General features: G+C 34.2%; 1 protein-coding gene across 2 annotated transcripts in view; it reads left to right on the top strand.

Moving 5' to 3' along the window:
* The window catches only part of LOC107077092 (cytokine-dependent hematopoietic cell linker), a 57,981-nt gene that overhangs the window by 21,131 nt on the left and 13,789 nt on the right, over positions 1–23,061 (top strand). Inside the window, exons 2-12 of one of the 2 annotated variants that reach the window (XM_069190361.1) lie at positions 1,760–1,819; positions 2,356–2,405; positions 5,090–5,130; positions 9,579–9,657; positions 10,955–11,007; positions 11,604–11,649; positions 12,175–12,228; positions 13,278–13,306; positions 13,692–13,711; positions 17,737–17,832; positions 18,914–18,932. In XM_069190361.1, coding sequence (XP_069046462.1) covers positions 1,760–1,819; positions 2,356–2,405; positions 5,090–5,130; positions 9,579–9,657; positions 10,955–11,007; positions 11,604–11,649; positions 12,175–12,228; positions 13,278–13,306; positions 13,692–13,711; positions 17,737–17,832; positions 18,914–18,932 — 547 coding nt within the window. Of the gene's footprint in view, positions 1–1,759; positions 1,820–2,355; positions 2,406–5,089; positions 5,131–9,578; positions 9,748–10,954; positions 11,008–11,603; positions 11,650–12,174; positions 12,229–13,277; positions 13,307–13,691; positions 13,712–17,736; positions 17,833–18,913; positions 18,933–23,061 lie in introns of both variants that reach the window. The other variant, XM_069190360.1, reaches the window with a different exon arrangement.

Genomic DNA, 23,061 nt, shown 5'->3' with positions numbered 1-23,061 from the left:
AATGTAAGTACAGTGCAGTTTAAAAAGATAATCCCTCAGTGAACAAAAAAGGTAATGGTATTTAATTCATAATGCACTAAAGTTATGTACAAAGAATTAAATGTGATGTTTACATTATAGTGCTACTAAAATCTGGTTTCTCTGATCATAAATAATAATTCCCTCATCATGAAACTTTAGCCAAAAGGCTTTTTTATTTTCTGTTGTTTTGCATTATAAGAGATATCATACACACATTTTACACACACAATGTATGATGCTACCTCTTTTTGACAGATTAAAAATGCTAACAGTACTTATGCTATTACTACTGCAAGTTAGTCGTGCATTTTGCACATAACCTGTATGGATTTATTTAAAAAAACAACACAACCCAAGAGGATGTAGAACATTCTAAAATAATTTGCATTACACAAATAAAATTATTGTGACTCACACAAGTTGGTGTACATTTCTTAAGCCTATCTTTGATTGTTGCTCTAACATCAAAGCCCTTCTAAACACAAGGATTAGAAGAAAACAAGTCTATCATTGAGAGAAGGGGCAAGGGGGAACATGTACATTCTAAACTACATACATGTACTGTATGTAGCTTGAGTTAGGGTCATGTGATAGAACTTAGATGTCAATTAGGTCATATTGCCAGGACGCAACATCAAAGTAAAATAACAAAGAACAGTGTATGGTGACACCTTTCAATACTTTTTGAAGACACTTTGTACTTAAAAAATTAAAGAACAGAAGACTGCTCATACTGTATATTTTCATTGTGTTTTAAACAATTAATTACATACAGTACAGTATAAGTACATTATATCCAAATATACTGTATACCCTCTACAGTGACATTCTGCATCTCTTCTCAGGCTGTCGGTATAAAGTCCAAGCCATTTTCTAATCTTAACCTTTATTAAAGATAGGTTTTGTACATTTTTTTGTCATACTAAAGTATTAAACTCCCTGGCTGTCACAAGGCAGACTGATACATTTTTTTTTATTGTCCTGATGATACAGGCACATATCCCTCGATATCCAACACATTACAGTTGAAAAATATTTATTTATTATATCAAATGTAGTACTATGATTGTCTGTTGATTTGTGAAGCATACATCTGATAGACCTGTATTTTACAATTAGAGTCCCTTTTTGTTGTTTGTATAGTATTCAATATAAAGCATTTTAATGTCAAAATATCAAAAAAGGTCATAGGTTTGATTTCTCCTGGTAATTAATTATATGTCACATTTTAAAGGCTAATATGTGAACTAAATCAGTAAGAAAGAGTAAAATATTTCCCATCTGAGGATTATACAAAACTAGGTTCCTCTTTAATTATACTTTTCCTTCTTCCTTACATAACCTTGAAGTTTTCAGTAATAAAATCATTAAGTTTTTTTTGTTAATTTTTTAATGCATTCAATATTATAGCAAGGTAAAATAAAATAAAAAATATTTACAAGTTACTGTAAATTGTACTATAATTACTGGCTGCAATGTCTTAATCTATTTGGTCAAAATATTAAATAAGCAAATAAGTCAAATATTCCACAATAGTGTGTGACAACATGTGAAAATTCTGTTTATTTGCAAGTGTTAATTTCTCTCAGTTCCACTGGAATAGCAATTGATTGAGCCTCCACACATCCTCCTGCCTAATCAATAAAAAAAAACATTTCTATTTTGAAGACCATTGTGTAATAATAATTTTCCTATGTTATAGATTTCTTGAATTTATTTGTTTTTTTCAAAAATCTAGGGCTACAAGACAGGTGAACGAAGAAGAGGTGGAACTGAATAGCCGTGGATTGCAAAGCAGGTGAATATTGTTTTTCTTCAGGCTGTATTCTTACCTTCTTTGGATGGTATTCTTATCTTTTTGCCTGAAGTCAAAGTTTGTTCAGTACACATCATTGTCTTTACCAGAAGTTATTGCTCACAGCACAGTTTTTTCAAAAAGAGGACTCATTAACCATGAAATATTCCTCACAATGCAATTTTTGAAAATTCAAGTTTAGTTCTTAAAATCTTAAAATCCATCTCTCTATAAAACAGAAAAAAAATAGGTTTGGAAGTTTCCCCTTATTGTACTTATGTGCTTGAATTTTGTGTACTTTTAGACTTCCTTTTTCTAACTTTGGTTACTGACTTTCTCCATGTACTATATATGCTATCAATATTACTATTCTAAAGGCTGGTTTCAGGAGGGTTTCACAATTCAACGCATCTACTGTACTGACATGTACAGTGTATAATAAAAGCAGAACATTTTCTTCCAGGAATATACACATCTCAATTTAATAGTCTAATGTTTAATTTTATTTTTCTTTCTCTCATTTTTCTTTTTTCTTATAGATTCTCACCACAGGTATATTTTCAATCTGAAGAATATTTTTCTACTGATGGTATGTACTACAACAACAAAACAGTTTAAGATTTAGAAGTTTTAGGATTAATATTAAATTACAAAAGATTAAAAAAAGCACACGGAGCAACATATTAGTATTTTTATTTCCAATAAAACAAATGAATTTCATACAGTATACTAATAGTTCTAACCGAATTACATCCCAAAGTTGCTCATATGAGTTTCAGCTATTCTTCAATGGTGTCTCAAATTTCTCAATTATTGTTATGTGTGACCCAATTATTCTTTAATCTATTGCATATGATAGTGGATTTTATATCTGCATCAGTATTAATCCCATACTGCTTTTTTGGACTTGTTTTATCAGGTCAATATTGTGATTTATGGTACATCCAGCTATGCTGGGAAGAAAGTATTAGATTCCCATTTACACTAATGTAGAAACCTCAGACAGTTTGAGGAAAAAAAACAATAAAATGTTTTGCACTTTCAAACATGTCTCCTAAAACTTTGAAATATTAATGTGAGATCTTATCATTGCCAAAAAAGCAGAAACAAAATTCAATACTAGCCAAAATCAGGAAAATAATTAACCACAATTTACCAAACTAATTTCCTTCAATTATAGCCATCCCAAGAGTCTATACACACAGAATCACACACAATCCCGGCTACCTTCTCAGTTCATACTAAACTTAATACAAACCTTGCCATAGACTGAGCAATTTAACACCAAAATAAATTGAACAATAGGTTGCATGGAAAAGTTCTGAATATACAGTAGTTGGAAATTATTACTGATGTAATATTGTAGACGTTTCTCAGCTGTCCTTTGGAAGGGAGAATCCCTGGGGGTAGGCTCCTATGTTTTCAAGAGGAGAAAGGGGAAGGGGGTACTGTGTAGTTGGATAGGAAATGAAGGGGCAATGAAGGAAATGCCAAACTGTGTGCACAGTACAGACTGTACTGCACTTTTTTATTATTTTCGAATTACCAGTTTTGTAGCTTTTTTTACATTAAAGGGCATTAAAAGCTTTTACTTTGAAACAAAGACTTCAGTAACTTTGTGAACAGCCCAGTTAATTGTGCTTTCATGTTGTTCATGCCACTACAATGTAAAGAAAAGAATGAATAGCAAAACAAAAACACAGGGTTAGAAAAACCCTGGAATTTGGAATCCTTTTTCCCTTGAATCACAGTTGAGATTCCAGTAGTCTAAACTTTGGTGAATCAAGATTATTCTACCCAACTACCCTGAACAGTCAAGAAACAGATATACATTGTCTGGATTCATAAAAAACATAAACATAAAAAAGTTGGATGAACAGCGATAAATGTAGAACATAGAAGTGTACAAAGTGTCACGGACGTCCAAAGGAACTAACCGTGGGGAGTAGGAGAGCGGAAAAAGACCCATATGCGTAGCGGCGAGACGGGAAAAAGGCCCGGGCTCATAGTGCAAAGAGTTCAGGAATGCCGTATAGAAACCTATGCCCTCAGGGAGCGGACGTGGGGCGCCCTGGTGCTAGGCGGGTCTCAGGACATCCGAACCTCAATGCTGAGCCAGGACAGAGTGCAAGACCCGGAAATATATAGCCCAAGGGAAAGAGAGGGACAGGAAGGACAGCAGACCGGAAACTAGGGATAGGACAGAGAAGGAGCGCCCTCTGGCTGCAGAGGGCGTGACACAAAGCTTATCTTTATAGCATTGTATACACATAAATGTAGTCTATCATGAAAAATATATTCCCAGTATATTTACTTACATTCTTAGTATTTCGGAATATGTCTGCATCATTTATTCATAAAAAATTAAAGCCACTACGACATGCCACATGATCATATTCAAACCTACAGCAACTGTATTCCTTTTTATTTATGACATTAAATTATCACAATCATTCAGCTATGCATACATATGGTGTTAATATTTCAAGTGTTATGATTCAGAGCCACCTTTAGTTCCCGTTTGCTAAAACAACAACGATCCTTAATCCTTACTATTGTACAAAAAATTTGATCATGTGGTCTCCATTTTAGGCAAATGGGATTGCAGCTATGGATGATCCCAACTTTCGTACATATATCTGTTCCGTATATAGTTTCGTACTATATCTGGATGTGCGTTGCAATCAACCCACAATGTCCTGTGATGTGCAGTATGCTTTCTTATTATTGCCTTTTCAGGGCTCAACAAAAAGAAAATGACACAAAAAAATCCCAACCACAATTTACCCCGGGCATGTCCAAACTCAATTATACCCATTTGTGAATATATGGAAACACCCCTCAACACTAATCTAATTACCTACCTAATTATCACTGCTGTGTGGCCTCTAGTGGCAGGTCACTTGTTACTGCAGCACTTTCTTAAGCTGGCCTGGAGTAACATGAACTGAATGTATGTTGATAGTGAGTGGAAAGTTTCTATACTAGGTAGGACTGTTCTTTCACTCAAGACAAAGCCATTGGCATTGATTTTTGGGTCAAAGGGTCATAGTCAAGGGTTATTACTGTAGAATAAACTGTAATCTTGAAAGAACATATTGTTCTCTAATGTTTTCTTTTGCAATTGAATGAATGTGACAACACTGAAAAATGTTTAGACGATACTAGTAAACAATTCTTGGAACATTTCTGAGATTCCACACAATAAAACTGAGAGAATACGGTTTGTCCAGGAGCCCTGAAGCAGCACAAATATTTTTTTTTTGTTCCCAGAACTAACAATTGTAAACAGTCATGAGCTTCCAACAAAAATGGTGAGTACTTTCATATGTAACAACAAAACAAACTTCTGAATTGCAATGGATAACATTTTTTTTACTATATATAAATGTACCTACACTAAGGCTCAAAGAATTTGTCATGTTTTTTGATTTTATGATAACATTAAAATTAATTCATCAAAATTGTACTTTTGTTAAAATTATGACAGAAAGTAGTACATAATTCAGGTAATTTATTGACCAATTTAGATGTTTCCTGTAATGTAAGGAAAGGAAACATGAAATAAATCAGAACTCGGTTACCTTATCTGACCAGTGTTGCATTTCCTGTAATAAAGATGGTTTTATTTTATTTTTTTACCTTTGATCTCTTGACCCTCACCTGTCTACATTTCAACTGACACACAGTGCCAAAACTATTATTTTTTTATTACCAGTGTCAGCTTGTGCTGCTTCTCTCTCAATTTGTCTTAATCCACCTTCTCCTCTTTTATGACTTTGACACAATAGACACTATGATCTGTAAACAATTGCTGACCTGGGAATATCTGGTGCCATTTACACCTGGTTCTCTTTCTCTACTTTGCTGATCACACTTACTGGGTCCCCTGGCAGAACTTGTTCTCTGCATCTCATTTATTCTCCACTGGTATCTAATACTTTATGTGTTTGTGTCCTGTTTTTACCCCCCCCCCCTCTCCCCCCCAACTCTCTTGGGCTTATGATCTCCTCTCACAGCTTTTTAAACCACTTCTATGCAGATTATGCATATTATCTTTTTCTCTTTCTCTCCCTCGATATCCTTATCTCCTCCCGTATTAAAGCCTGTCTGTCAGCCATGTTCTCCTGGGTACACTCCCATCATCTGAGCTGAACCTACATCTGACCTCCTTATTCTTCTTCTTCACCTTCTGTCAACCTCTCCACCTCTGTTCCTCTTGACTCAACTACGCCCTCTCCCTCCTTCTCTTTGAATAAACTCGGTGTAATTTTTCAGCCTTCTCTTCTTCCCATCACATTTTGTATTCTGATCCACTCCTGGTGTTTCTTCCAGAGAGATATCAGTCAACACCTTTTCCTTCCTCATTAACTCATCTAATTAACTGCTTATTTTGACTCTGGTGCTCTCCTACCTTGAGTATTGCAGTACCCTCTTGTCTAACCCTCTCCGAACCATTCATGATTCTGAATTCTGAACGCTCATATCACATCATTACTCTTATCCCTTCCATGATTCCTTATAGCTGCATGTACCCATTTTAAAACTCAAGTGTTTGTCTGCTGCTACATAAACCACTCTCCTTGGGGATATATCTGGTCTTCTCCTGCCCCAATAATTTCAGGTCCCTCATCTCTTCCTTAACACCCTTCAGACTTCCCTACGCCTTCTTCTAATCTCAATAGAATAAATTACCCAGTGAAAACAGAACTATCCAGAACCTGTTCATCTTTTGGCCTCTGCTCAAGACTCATCTGTTTTAAACAGCTCCTGTGATCACTGAAGTCTGCTCAATGACATTCTTTCTTGACTATTTTTAACAATTCCTTCTTATTTACCACTTGATGGTAATTATTTTAATTCCCAATGAAAAAAATGGACATGGACATGCTCCTTTGTACTTGTAACATGCTTTCCTCATATTTATTTGTCTTGTCATTTATATTATTAGTATGTTTTACTGTTTTTATGTTTTTTGTATTTGTATGTATTATTACATATTTTTTAAGCTTCAGTTATTAAGGACACACAATAAGAAAATACTGTAAATAAAAATAAATAGATGAGAACTGAATAACACGTAAGTGTTACCTCTTTTGGAAATGCCATTGATCTCACATGTTGACATCTTTCATTAAATAGTGTCAATTGCATTCCTACAGTACATAGTTCTACAAAACCCATTTATGTCCATCTGTCAGTGGTATCTTTTCTGTGTTAATTCAGAAATATCACAGTATGGGTCATAATATATCTATTATGTATATTGAGACTGTTTTACTTTTTAGTGATGTTTTCAGGCCTATTCATTTCAAAAATAATTTTGGAGTTTAACAAATGACACAACTCATATTTTTCTTAGAATGCTTTATTAAATGGTAATTGTCTACATTTTGGTTATTTTTTTCCATGTAATAAACATATTGCTCCACTGGTGTTTTTCATTCCTAATTAATATTGATAAATAATTTTATCTCTGGCTGGCAACATGATAGATAAAGTATAGTCCATTCTGCACCTATTTTCCTTAAAATGTGTTATTATTCACTATAGGCTCCAGTCTCATTAAAAATACATTTAAATAATTCTCCTGCAATCAGTGCACCATCTACGTGCCTATGCGACCATAGTTTTTAAATTCATTATTCATAATTATTTATGAGTGTCATTATCAATGAGACTGTAATCTTTTTCTCTCTTTAGTCTTCTGATGGTTGTTTATTTCGTAAACTTGTATTGTTCACGTGACTAGTGTGCCTCAAAATATCTTTTTTTCTCAGTAAGCAGTAAAATAATTAACAACACAGGCAATGTAGGAACACAAATGCAATAATTCCCTAACTTTATTTCTCAAAGTAATAAAACCTCCATATTGATGCACTTATCCTACTTATTAGTCAGAGTAATGATCAATGGAGATGTTTTATGCTCTTTGTACCACATAGGACCCTTGAAAAGCTGGAACACATACTGTATCAGTCACTAGAGACTAAGTCTGTGTTGTAGAGTGGAGGATTCACTCAAGTAAAGATGCCAAACAGTATATGCTGGCCTATAAATTGATGAATTGCAATGCAGCGGCATAACCCCGATTTCTCATAATTTCCCACTGTGTGTTGCAGATGGTATTAAACGGTTTGGGCAGCAGGCCAGCCTAAGATTTACCAGTGCTTGTAGATTTGCACAGCAAGTAATTATTAATTAATTCATTAAAGAGAACAAAATTGCTGGTGGAAGTCCTGTAAGAACAGAGAGTAAGAACAGTTTGAAAAGAGAGGAGGCCACTTATCCTATATACCTAATTTGTCAGTTAGTAGTTTATTGATGCAAAGATCTCATCCTGACATTTCTTGAAAGAAGCCAGAGTATTGGCTTCAACAACGTATTGAGTTCAGTTTATAAGACACCCATCTATCAGAAATATTTTATATGACACTATGTTCATCACTAAAAGTTTCACAGATTTCCACAGAAATTCAAACTTCATCAGCAAGTCCTGCAGTCTTAATCTGTTGATCATACAAATCATTACAGAGGTTTTCTAGATTTTCAAGACATTTGTCAATGTAATTTGTAAATGCCTTCACCTGCAAGGAATCTTTGGATTTGCTTTGAATTGTACCATTTCTTTTCAGTACACAAACGTTTGAAGCCCTATAAAATGTTTTAGCTACAATGACCCTGGAAAGCACAGAGCAGGTTTAATCAACTACAGATTGAGATACAAACATTAAATGTGTTACCATTACTTGGCTACAATTATAATTAAACGTGTAGCTTCAAATTAAGTATATGGACTACTCAATAATCACAGTGTATATATTTTATCTACGCTAGTATTCAGATCAAGATAGCATTACATAAGCTTAAAAAATATTTTGGAATGGTTTACCATCTCAACTGCATTGTCCTTGGTCAGCAGACTGGGGCATTGGTTTAGAAAAATTGTTGTCCATAGGAAAAAGTGCAACATATTGGGGCACCAACATTAATACAACAGAAATACAGTATGTAACAACTCTTCCAGTGAAGAACTTATGTCTATACATTAGATATTTTTGTTCCAATGCCACTGGTCCTTTCTTGACTCTTTTCAAATTCTGAGTCTCTCTGCTCAGCGTTTTCCTGTATTTTTCACTTTCATTTTAAGTAAAAGTGTCCGCACTATCTGTTTGTTTTTCATCTCTAATCCTTGATTGAATCCCAAAGCACAAGATGTAACAATTACATCGACAATTATATTTTTCAAAATGTTACATTTGCAAAACATATTCAAGGAATTACTGTGATCATTGATCAATTAACAGTTGTTGGCTTCACTCCTGTTACTCCATTTACAAAAACTTACAAATGTGACCCAGAAGTTGTTTGTAAGGCTCTCATTTTTTAATTGGAAAAGAAACGATACTGAAGTCATGCTATGTGTTTTCTTATTATGTAACTTAGAAAAATTGTATCGTTTATAAAATCTTAGAATTTCCATGGTATCAGATGAGGTCCAAAAAGCGATGTTACAAGTTACTTTCTATTCAGGAAATGCTTCTCTTTGTACACATATGTATACCTTGTACTCATACATAATACAAGATGCATATGAATGATAGAATTCCACATTAGTAAACTGAAAATAATGACATTACATTTTGAAATTAAATTATACTTTACACAGAGATACTGGAAATATTTTTAAAGGAAAAAAATCTTTCATATCAATAATACTATTTCATTAAAACACTTTTCCCCTTGTGATATTTTAAAACAGGACCATGTAGTGAGGAGGAATGTGACTGAGCGCAGCTGGTTCAGTGATGGGGATGATGATTCTGAACCTTCCAAAGAAGGTGATTACAATACCGTAGAAGATCAAGAAGAATTGCGAAATGTCAAGATTCACCCTGCAAAACCTTTAAATCCCGAGCCAGACTATGCAGGTTAATATGGAAATCATCTGCATTTTCAAAAATAATCTTTAAAAGTACAGTATAATACATTCCTGCATACAAAATAAGTGTAACACAAAAATTACAAATGAATGTATTTTAAAAAAATCACCTATAACATAACACTGAAACCTGGGGAACTTTCAACTGAATGCTTCTCAGTAAAAATCAACACAGCCATGGACAGAAGCTCAAAGTGCCACATGCAGCTCTGGGGCCATCTTTTGGACAGTCCTGCTAAAGTTCACATTAAAAGGAAACATTGGCATAAAACCCAGCCCTTTAAAAATATGCATCTACAGTATGTGATGTCTTTCGGCACCCTACAACTTGTTATTGACATGTTTTGTACTACATCAAAATCTATTAAAAGATTTATTAAATTATTACAAGTACTGTATATTGACAATAGATGTTATCTCTGTCATTTTGTTCTAAAGAAGTGTAAGAAAATTATGTTTATACCAATTATTAATTCATTTTAATTCGTGATCAATTTAATTAATCCTGCCATAAACAGCTTATATGTGGGGATAGATTGTCTTATATGGCTGGTTATGCCAAGGCTTCTTCTTGATATCTGTCTCATCCAATCTCAGAATTGAAATCTCAAGCATATCAGAAAAAAAAAACATGTGATTTCTTGGAAAATCACAAGACGAAGGTTCTCATTAGATGATGAAATAATCACCCGTGTTTGGGACCCCAGGCTAAAACTCAAGGTATTATTCTAATTTCACAAGTTCAGATACCCCAGCTGTGGCCTAGGCTCTGTTTATCCAAATATTAGAACACTGCAGGTGAGAGTGACCCAATTAATGCTGTACAGTGATAATCAGTCATAGACACACATGTTATTTATATTCAAAGGACAAGGTCCACATTCCCAAAAGTGCAATTCTCTAAACAGGGAAGTTTTTCAAGTATCATTACTTTAAAAAACTCAACTGTTCTAAGGTTCTGTATTATTTGACTCAATATATTTTCTCATCATGATAAGGTCTGATAAAGAAGAGAGTTTTAATATCCTCAAATGTGCTTCAGGCTATTTAACACAAAAATGTGTCACATATGCCATCTAGTGGTAAACTGCAGCCTTCCTATCCACATGAAAAAGGCTGCTGTGGGTGATTCACCTGATTTGGGTTTAAACAATGTTAAAAAGGTGTCTTAGATTATTTTTTTTTATCTTCTTTAGATAACCGATATGATCGATCTTGTCCTCCACATTTCTCATCTCCAGGCCTGGGAGTAAGTATTGTATGCTGTAGTGAATTATACAATTAAATTCAAAGCATATTGAAAAAAAATCTGGTTATATTGTTTTCACTCTAAAGTTGAGAATGACAAAATATCAAATATGTACTGGTATTCTGAGATGGACTGGTGTCCCTTCCAGGGTGTATCCTGCCTTGCGGCCTGTTGCTTTCAGTGACGTTCTGGCAGGACCATGTACTGAATAAAGTGTTTAAAAGATGGATGGATGTTACAGTATTATATCAAATCTGACCCAATATGATTCATAATCTGCAAGAGATAAGACTTTGTAACTCCCAGACAAAAGTAACAATAAATTGGGAAATGGAAAGTCAAATCTGCAAATGAAAAAAAAATCATTCAAAGTTCATAAGGTTTTGAATGGCTCTTAGATAAGCTAAAGAATATTTAGATTAATGAGCGAAAAAGAAACCAGAGTACCCTGCAGCTGTTATGGACAGGGATTGCCACTTACTAATTTGCAAAGAGCTTGTTCTTTGATACTAAAAAAATAAATTATGTAACTCATTTGACACCTGCAAGATTCTACTGCCCAGCCAGCATTTTATTCCTTGTCTTTATGATTACAGAAGTTCCAGAACATTCCTCCAAATCTTCCTGAAAGAAATTTACCAGGTAATTTGTGCAAACTATTATCTTACTTGTATTTTGATAATAATGAGCTGAAGTTAAACAGAAAAATCATTCTAAAAGAAGAAAGAATGATCAAATATGGTAGGTGTAAAAATTGCATATTATCCCTTTTATTTTTGTATCATTAAGAGATTATGACTATTAATAATTAGATTATTGTTGTTTTTATTGCATATGTGTTAAGAAGATTAAACTGCTAAAAAGCTAAGCAAAAGGAAAATCGTCTTACTTACCTTCATAATATTTGCTTTTTTAAAAGGACTGAAGACCATAATTAGTTAAATCAAGTTTTAAACATGTAAGCTGTTCATAGGGGGGAATAATTGACTGTACTGAATTCAGGGTACAAAGTGGAATACAAGATATTGATCAAACTATACATCTTAAAAGTATGCGATGCAGTGATGTATAAAATATGTGTACAATAGTCCAATTGAAAGATGGATCTTTCAAAACATCATGCTTAAAATGTGTATTTTTTATTCTTTTTTCAATATTTAATGTTAGGGCCTGCGGTGAACAGAGACTTAAAGCCAAACAGGAATTCACTGCTTCCAACAAGTGGGTTATTTAATTAATTTTATTTAAATATTGCTCAATATTTTCCATCCACTAATCAATCTATTATACTGTAAAGGCACTAGCTTCACAACCTACTTGGAAATTAATTAGGCAAGGTTCTGCTGCTTAAAAGCTCTTATGTAAACTTCATTATTATGCCTTAGAGATAAGGGGATGTTATCTGTTTGGGATGGCAAATTATTACCAGGTCAATAAACAGAGAAAATAGCCTCTGTACAAAGCCCCAGGCTCTGTACAAAATTTGATGGTTCTAAATGTTTTTTTTATCTGACCTATGCACACTTAAGAGGCCCAGTTCAGAATTTACTTCTCATGAAAGAGCCACTAAAACTGTCAGCAAAAGTTGGTTACAGCTGTCTTAGAACAGGAAGTGGCCAAGGCAGCTGAGACATTTTATAGTACTGTACTATAGGCGTGTGCAAGCAGGTATGGATTAGTATTTCTGGTAACAGAAGGGAATGCTTGTAGATAAATAGGATTTTATAAGACAGCATATGGACAACAGTCACAGTGTCTCCCTTTATGTAGTAATGCAGCCATGTAGTCAAATATGTCTGATACTGAACATACTGATACTGGTCAGAGCAGGCATAGCAATCCTGTGGAAAATCATACAGTCAGATTCTGAAACGCTATTTATGACAGATCCATTTAGGTGGACATGTTTCAAATCACCCAGTCTAATGGAAGTATTGTCTATATGAGTGAGACTAACATACCTCCCCCTCAGAGCACAACAATGTATTAAATGTACAGTATTATATGTAATAAATTCAGAGCAAAAATGTTGATTGTGGGAAGTTGCATCTACTCCTAGGAGTAATATATTAAATATTCGAATTGTATCTAAATATCAAATTAAATATCTAATTATATCTCACTTAGCTACTTTAATTGTATCTACTCCAAAGAGTACAAAGGGATAGGTCGGACAGTGTTTGCATAGAGAGGTAGTGAAATGAAGGAAAAATCTGTTTTCACACCGTATCTTACAATTTATAAGGTCTAAACTATACTCTTCTTATTAGGGGAAAGATTAATCAGAACTGATTTTCAGGTAAGTTCTGGCAATGAAATCACTTATCTCTTACAGAAATTGTCCTGTATTCAACTTTCAATTTATAATATCACTGACATGAACAATAATATCTAATGCTTTTTAAAGTACAAATTACGCAGTGACTTGGATAATGTGGTTTCCACAATGCATCCATTATTTCAGTACATTATTTGGGTGCTACATAAATTATTTAATTTTTTATTTAATTTATTTTCTCTGTCCTTTATTATTATATGCAATCATAAATTGATCAAATCTTTAACTCAATCATGAAATAAACTCTTTAAGATTCTGAAATGACTTTGTAAGAAAACAGGGATGTTTTTTTAACCTGCACAATTTGAAAAGGATACTAAGATATGTTTTATTTCTGTTCTTTCAGAACCTACAGCATCCGCCAAGGTAACAGTTGACTCTTCTTCACTTCTGAATTGTTTGTGCATTTTTGAGTCCATTTTAATTCTGATAATTTTGAGAATGAATAAAAAAATCCCAATTTATTTTGTCTGAATTCTAAAATTCTACTCACAGCTCATCAGACTAAAATAAATAACTTGTTTTCTATTTTTTTATTTTGTTTACATGTTGGAACACCAGCTGCACAGCTACAGATTGGATAGATTGATTAATACAGACCTTTTGGTATTCACATTTCAGGCACACAACCCAAAATGCAGTCAAAACATTTCACCAGAAGGCATTATGACTCAACAGTGGATTTTTTTACAATGTATTGTTGAACAAAAGGGGCAGCATGGCAGTTCGCAGTGCAGCTCGTGTGTTTGTTTCAATCTGTGTGGAGTAAATGGTTTCATGTGCTCCCCGTGTTTGCATGGGTTTTCACTGGGTGTTCTGGTTTTTCCTTCATTCCAAAGAAAAGTGGTGAAAACGTGTGGACATTTTAAAGGACTCTAGTCCCGCACTATCAAAACAGAATCATGATGTAGCCCTGGGCTTTCCTGGATAGACTCCGGGTGTCATGACCCTTACAATGCATAAGTGGCTTACCGATAATGGATGGATATCAGACAAATGTTGTAAAAATTGTAAATAATTTGGCCTATGATTATAAGTTTTATCTCTTCCTTCTCAAATCAATCTGTATTTAAAGCGATTTGTTCTTCAAGAAAACGTATTTTAATTTATTTTAATGTACTTTTTTCAATGCTGGATGAATGCAAAATCTGTAATATTTATAGAAAAGGAAAATGGAAATGCTAGTAAAAAAATAATGAAAGCTTTTCTATCAGATTTTTTTTTCATTTAGTATTCTTCATTTCATGAGAAATAATGACATCCGTGATCTAAGTGTGTTTAAGAATGTTTGTTGAATATTTAAATATAGGAAAAATTGCCTTAACTCACTTAGCTGAGGGCCAACAAGACAAATGTTTCAAAATTCAAGAGAAACAGTTTTGTATCAAGGCAGGGGAAATGTTTTGCACACAGTTTCCAAGAAATGTAGAAGTGTAAGCCATTGATAATAATAATAATAATAATAATAATAATAATAATAATAATAATAATAATAATATTGTTTATGTTGCTGTTGTTGTTGTTGTTCCAAATATATGTTACAAAAATACAAAATATCATGATTAGGCTGAGGGAGTTCATCAAATCCTTATGTAATCGTAACCTCCCAATTTGTAAAGATTTTGTCAAGAATATACTCAAGCAATAAGTACTACAATTCTTTGTTATCTGACACAGTTTTTATGTGTTTTTCTCCTGCCTGGCAGTAGTCAGCAATGAGGGTCTCTGGGTTTTCTTTCATCCAGGAGTCTTTGTACTGTTTCCTGGTCTTAACGGTTTTCACGTCCTCAGGGTACTGGAGTACTGTGCTGAGGGGGCAGGGCTGGTCCAGTGGGGCTGTGTTCTGCTCTGTACTCATCTTGCTCTTTTAAATACAATGGGCCCAGGTGAGAAGAGCAAACAGACGGCCTGGCTCGGGCGTTTTGAATACAATCAGCCCCCTGTTGCTTGGGAACAGGTTCTTCAACTTTGGCCTTTTGAGTGTAGTGGGCCCAAGTGGTATTTTGTTTAATTTAAACTTTAAGGTAACTTTTCCTAAACACTTTTTAAACTTTTATCTAGCAAAGCAGTTCAATTTTTTAGAGGCCTCTTCAAGAAAGGAGAAGAAAGAACAGGGCTTACCAGGTGTTTTTCGTGTTGATGGCTGAGTTCTTGGCTTCTCTTGATGCTGCTTGTATTTTCCCTTTCCTTTTTGTTTCCTTTGGTGTACTTTTCTCTTTCTTTCTTTCTTGTCTTCTTATTCTTATATCCTTGTTTTAATGATTCTTTTTCTGTTTGTTCCTCTTCATCTCTTGGGGATTTTTCTTTTTGGAGTTTTTCCTCAGGTCCTTTATCCTCAGGTGTAGCTGTGTCTTATAGTTGATCTTCAGTTTTTTAGATGTTTGCTTTGTTGATTTTTTTTTCCAATGGCAAATTATTTCTTTACTTCTGTAGTTTTCTTTAGTTTTGTTAGATGTTGCCTTATTCCTAGACTATTTGTTCAGTTCCAGAAAACAATAAAATCTCAAAGAAATTAGGAGCTCATCTTCTGTGCTGCCTCTCAGTCTCTCTCTCTCTCTCAGTGTGACTCTGACCCCTGTCTCTCTCTGTCTCACCCAGCACAACTTAGTATACCATAGTCCTTGCTTTGAAGCTCTGAGAACTTCAGATGTTTACCCTAGATAGATGTTTACCATTGTATCTAGATTCTTAATGACACTTCAGTAATCACTGATAATAGCTGTAACAACATAATAAATATTGATCAGTGTGTTTCAGACCTAATGCAACTCAGTAAACACTTTAGTTCCATTCTTGCTTTGAAACTTCCCAAGAAATGCTACCAAGCATTTGAGGCTTAAATACTGCCTATAGTGGCCCAAATACGAGTTAAGCTGCCTTCTAAAATAAATGCAATACAACCAGCAGTTAAATCTCTCTCTCTGCAAACCAAGATATCTAACAAACTTTAAAAATACACACACCAAACAGTAAAGGCCATTTTTAAGTTCCCAAAAACCCAGACTAGAAAGCTCTCAAATACTAAGCTCCAATCAGATCTTTTCAGATGATCTCAAATCAGGAACTCTCACCTGGCCCAAGCTTCAAGTTCTCTAGCCGCCTCCTCTCGTTTTTGCGATCTGATCATCTTTTCCTTCTTTTTCATTTTCTTCCCTTTTCTCTGTCTTGATCTGATCTTAATCATGTCATTCTGGATTGTTGATTCACACTTAATCATTTGTCCAGAACTTAATTAACAAACCTAAAACAAGGTCAACTTTATGACTTTGTTGATCACAGAATCTGGTCTCCCTACATCTCAGCAAACATCCTCTTTGCTTTGAAGTTGGAAATGTTTGCACTGCCAGGCATTACCCATTGTTTCAAGATTTTTAGAATATCCATTATCATCTACAACTGTAACATTATTAATACTTCTATGTAGCTTTAAAAAATTAAAATGTCATAAGTAATGATTATTATTAAGAACAACTGGGACAAAAAAGATTGGTTTATTTGTCATATTTTTATATAATATATTATTTTATATAATGCATAATATATTTTGGGAATAAATTAATTAATTACTTTTAATTTTTTTTGTAGATAATCAGCATCATTACTTTTTATTTCATGCTATATAACTATTTGTGATGCTTTATTACACTCTGCCCAACTATTAATATCATTCCATTTTCATTTTATGCAGCACCTTTTCTTTATCACCTTATCAAACTTCTTTTCAAAGTCAAGCTATAGTAAAACATTAAAATACTGTAACCACCGTGGGTTTCAGTACAGGATCGAGCAGGCATGGGACTCAAGGTATGGGGTTGAACAACACAATTATTAACTAGAACCGGGGAAAGGTACACACACAGGGACAGGGGTTACAGAGTTGCATCTTCACTAACACACAGAAGCAAAAGGAAGAGGCTGTCTCCCAGCTTCTGCCCCACTATTTAAACTCACCTAGTCCCACCCCCAGGCGCTGTTCTCAGCCAGCCTTGCATGCACATGGCTAAAGCGCCCTGCGTGGCACTACAATACTCAATATCAAAACAGCAACAACTTTACAATTACAGTAGGTGTAGTTAAAATATATAATGCACTAAACATAATTTATTTTAAATCTCAAGCTTTATTTTTCAACAGAAAAGATTATTACATATCTATTGTTAAAACGTGGATGGTAGAAAACTATCATTGTATCATATTTTTGTCTATTCATATTGGGAAAACATTATCAGTCATTACTGGCACATATTCTCTTTTATTTAATATTTACATTAACTCATTCACTACAGGCATGAGGCCTGTAAAATGCATTAAAAAATATTTTATAATTGGTTTTCTTTTTAACACACGCCCAGTGCAGTCACCCTGTTTCATACTTTTTGAACTTTGTTTAGGCCTCCTAAACCAATTCCTAAGGAGCTTCTACCTCTTCCTCCAATTCCTGGGATATCAAAAACAGAGAAGGAAACGCACATACCACTGAAACCTCTGTAAGTAATCAATGATCCAGATAATAACTGAAGACTTTCAAGACAACATACTGTAATTACTTAGCAGATCTCAATTCATAGCACCTCCAAAACATATTTTTGTACTTCATTCAGTGAGTTTCCATTCTTTTCACAACAGTAACATTTGTGTCTCAGAAATGTTGAGGAGATAACTTTAAGAATGAGAAAGAATTCTGAATATTTTGTATGTTGTTTTAGGAGGTTAGGGACCTGTTAAAATTCCTCTGATATATATTTTAAAAGAATGCTTTATAAATGTAAGTATTTTAAAGTTATTTCCATTTCCAAACATTTCCAGAACATGGATTATATTTAGTTTGTATGTTGTCGTTTGTTCTTAGATGGTGCTTGCAAATCTGATATTTTGGAAATATGTATAACACAAAACACAACACCATGTGCACTTTCGTTTTTTTTAAATTGTATTATATTTACAATTTTTTTTTAATATAACAAATTTGCAAAGATCAGTAGGTGGTACATATAATTCTGATGTCAGCACTTTTACTGTTGTACTACACAGATTTAATATTGAATTCTTAACATCTTTTTTATTTCCAAAGAAATGTTGTACCATGTCTATCTGTCTCATGTATTTCAATTGTTTGTTTGTTTTTTAAATTGAGAAGTTCAGTCTACCCTTAAATAAGATGAATTACAGTTTGAATGAGTTTGCATTATTGTTGGAACTTACCTGGTAGAGAGAATGGCAGCCTGTCAGGAAGGTTTATGAAGGAACTGAAGCAAGGGTGAAGACAGGTTGGAGGGGAGAATGGAAAATTAAATGTTCCAGCAAGTAATCTAGAATCTTGATATTTATACTTATGTAATTAGAGGTTTAGAGATATGGTTTGATATGAGATCAGAGATACGGTCCTTTCTAAGTTTCCAAGTTTTCTTTAAAATGAACAGTTTGTGCTAAATTATTTATTTTGCTGGACCATCATGTTGTATTGTATTCTACTATATACAGTACAGTATGTTCCCTGTTAGAGATAAGAACTATCATATAAGACATTTTGCAAAGATTTATGGGTTTTTTTTCTTACTGGTTCCACAGCACAGGAAGAAAAGGAATAGTAAGTATTTCTAAACTATATCACAATTCTTATTTTGCTATTATTATAGTTAGTTATTTTAAAATACCTTAAAAGAGTAAAATAGTATTTTATAAATGTCATTTGTTGATGGCTTATCTGTCATTGAGTCACTGGCCTGGGATTCATTGTGCCAGATCAGTTATTGTGATTGCATGACTTGCATCTGTGTTTCTTATTCGTTTGACACATGCATTTATATTATTACATATATCTAAGACATACTGCAGATAATAAAACTACAACTAAATTTGAATATCAGGAAATAAAAGATACAGATGCAGCCATTCAAAACAAGCAGGGTACAGTGCGGTATGACGCGGTGGGCGGGTAGCATCAAAACGCGGTAAAACGCATCATTCTATGTCATACCACAAATTACCATATGCAAATTAGATTATGTTAATAGTATCTAGAATCACCTTGTAAAACTGCCAGGAGGAGCTAATAAAACTTAACCTCTCATGTACAGCATTTGAGCTGTCAACAGAAAATGCCAGTTTTGAATCCCGATCACTGCTGAGGGATGATCTTTATTCAATTAAGAATTTAAGTTGTATACTCTTTAGACTTTTAAATTTAAACTGTGTATTACAGCATGTTAATCATCATACATTAAAAAGTTGGTATATTTTATGAAAGTACAGTTTATGTAAACTGTATTGTATATGGCTGGTCTTGGTAGTTTAAAGAAAAAATACACACCAGTATTCCATTTCTCCCTAAACATTTAAGCATCAAAGTCTTACATGTGGTTATTTTGAAACGTTTTAATGTGCTCCTTCTGACCATATTATTGTACGTTTATATACTTTGTGAAAATTGATCGTTTTAACCTTTTCTGCAAATACGCTCATTATCAGATTAAACAAAAGCATAATTTTAGAATTGGGTTAATAGGAAATATAATATAGATTTGCATATCTAAATAAATTAATAAAAGCATAACTATATTCATACTGTTGCACAAACAGTAGTATAAGACTTTCCATTGATACAGTATGTGTATGGCTGTTTCAGTGGTTGTCACATGACTTGCCTTGGTGGCGTGATAGCTCAAACCCAGCTGTCGCCATGAGTTTTCTTTTAACAAATAAACATTTCTTTGAAAAACTAAAATAGCAAATATTATTGGCATTATATTGACCTTTTTTTATATTTCTACATATCACAACATGTTTGTACTGTATGCACACAGCAGTACCGCAGGGTGTAGGGCACAAATCCACGTGAGCCCGAAAGCCTACATTAATGTTGTGTATTTGCCAGGCACTGCGCGGTTTTCATCTCTCTCTTTCTGCAGGATTGCTGGTTGTGCCGAATTAAAACAGTTTCACAAGTATTTTCAAATTAGAATAGGGTGAGTCTTCCAATGACACTCCACCTTCCCCCACGGACATGTTTTCTTAGAAAAAAAGAATTCACAACGCGAAGCTGTGTCAGTCTTCTGTGTAAAAAAAATCGGTTTGAACACCATGGTTGCTGTTTTTAAGACGCTGCTGAGTAAAGTATAGGAATTTTCCTGCTGTCAGCAGTATTGTGTTTATAGTTTTATGTACAGGCTGCGAAAAGTTTCACATGTAGAGGTCTTTAAAATTAGGCTGGGCAAACAATTTTTTTAATTCTTAAAAAATAAATAAAAAAGGAGATATAATGATGTGTTCCTGCTTAGACACTGCACGACTTTAAAAGCTATAAAAACAGGTTTCGATAGTTAATAACCACTTTTTATGCGTGAAAACAGGTGATTTTTCTTCCTTGTGATTAGCTTAGAATCTCTGTCTACGCTGTGTAGTGACAAGGCTTATCAAAGTACAGGAATTAGGTTTGCTGCTCCCTTGCCAGTCCTTCTCTCCTTCATCTCAAGTGGTGCTTGATACAGAGCGGCCATTCCATTTGGTTCACATTTAAGGTGTTTTTCTAGCCGATAGAGTGTCCTGATAAGGAACAACTCCCAATGCTGAGATTCTCCAGCAACCTTAATAAATGGTCATCTCTGGTGCCTCAATGTCAGGGAGATTCCAAAGGAGTCTCATCCCAAGTTGGTTTACAACCCTAAGGTCAGAGTGCATTGTTACTCATCATCAGCCAATCAGGAACTGGTAGGGCAGGGTAACCCAACATGGGTCTTGGATGCCCATGAAACTTTCAACCAATGAACAACCGTGGTTCCTCCAGGTAAAACAGGCAGCACAGAGCCCAAAAAGTGCACCTCCTGAACATTTCTCAGACTCAGCTCCTCCTGAACATCCTCAGACTCAGAGCGCCCGTCAGAGGTGAAATGAGAAACAATGGGCTTGGAGAGATCTTTAATCTTCACAGCCCTGATGTGTTCTATGAAGCGGTCTCTGAGTCTCCTTCCTGTTTCTCCAATGTACATTTACATTTACTGGTGCCTCGTGAGAGGATGCCTACAGCTGTAAGGTTTTGACTTCTTAATTAATTTCATAAAAACAACACACATTCTGAATAGAAAAAATCATATTCTGTTGTCTTCCTGGTATGTAGATCAGATCAGCAGGTCTTTTTTCCCCTATCAAAGGCTCTGAAAAAAGCATGCTGCCCACTGCACTGTGTCAGAGGGGGAGGTAGCACTGGGAAGGAGGAAGCGCAGAGCTCAGTATTGCACAATGCCTGTAAAGCACAAATTGCGTCTGTGTTCATAACTTAGTGTTTAAAATTAAACAACGTAAATCATTTTCTTTGACTTCTAAGTTTCTTAATTGTCATTAAGTACAGGTTTCTTTTTTGATACCATCGTTAGACAAAGCAGGAACTTATTGTACTTTCTAATGACATGACACGTGGAAAGATTACAGATTACAGATTTTAATCATCTTTAATTTTGTTATACATTTTAGAAAAGTTTAATCCATACACCACAAAACTATTCTCAATTGTATTTCTGAATGCTATGTATAAAAAAAAACTTGCATCTTACTCAACGATTCTAAAATCTAAGGTGAATGCACAACATTAATGTAGGGCTTTGGGGCTCACGTGGATTTGCACCCTACACCCTGCAGTAGCACAACAATACGAAAATGTTGTTATATATAGAAATATAATAAACGTCAATATAATGCCAATAATATTTGCTATTTTAGTTTTTCAAAGACATGTTTATTTTTAAAAAGAAAACTCATGGCGACAGCTGGGTTTGAACACCCGACCTCAGAGTTATAAATCAGTCACCTAAGCTATCATGCCACCAATTCAAATCATGTAACAGCCACTGAAACAGCCATACACATACTGTTTATGAATATTGTTATACCGTTATTAATTTATTTAGATACGCAAATCCATATTATATTCCCTATTAATCTAATTCTAAAAGTATGCTTTTGTTTAATCCGATAACGAGCATATTAGCAGAAAAGGTTAAAATGATCAATTTTCACAAAGTATATAAACGTACACTAATATGGTCAGAAGGAGCACGTAGAAACATTTCGAAATAACCACGTTAGACTTTGATGCTTAAAATGTTTAGGGAGAAATGGAATACTGGTGTGTATTTTTTCTTTAAAATACCAATACCAGCAACATACAGTTTACATAATGTGTTTATGTTCCTAAATTAATATCGTTTATGACCTTCGGGTGCGTTATGCTCCTATTCTTTTTATGCTCAGCTACTAAAATTTCCCTTTAGTGGTAAAATTCCACATAAATATTCAATACTAAGCGGATTAAAATGTGCACAGTAAAGAGATTAAATGATTAAATCTTTTCACTACCGAGCAATGCACCACGAGAGCCCCTGTCGGTCATTTTGGCCAGCCAATCACATACCGTGGTATGCCGCGGTGACGCACAAGTAGTTGCCCACGGTATGGGTTTGTACCATGCATTTTGAATGGCTGCATCTGTACATTTCAGCATCTACAAAAATATTTTAAATAAAATTATTAATCAGTTTGTGATATTTCTAGACAGAAACCGAATCTATAGTAAAATAACAAGCTCAGTCAAAGAGTATAAGAAAAAGTTTACTCTGTATACATGCAGTACGCAGAGCACTGGTTCTTCACCAACAGAACATGACACCAGTTCAGAATGTTCAATTTATTTTGTTCTCAAAGTAAATGTCTTCAATTAACATTCT

This window comes from Lepisosteus oculatus, chromosome 1 (genome assembly GCF_040954835.1).
Source record: "Lepisosteus oculatus isolate fLepOcu1 chromosome 1, fLepOcu1.hap2, whole genome shotgun sequence".
NCBI lineage: Eukaryota > Metazoa > Chordata > Actinopteri > Semionotiformes > Lepisosteidae > Lepisosteus > Lepisosteus oculatus.
Note: the sequence above shows the minus strand (reverse complement) of the source record. Positions and strands in the feature narration are given on the sequence as shown.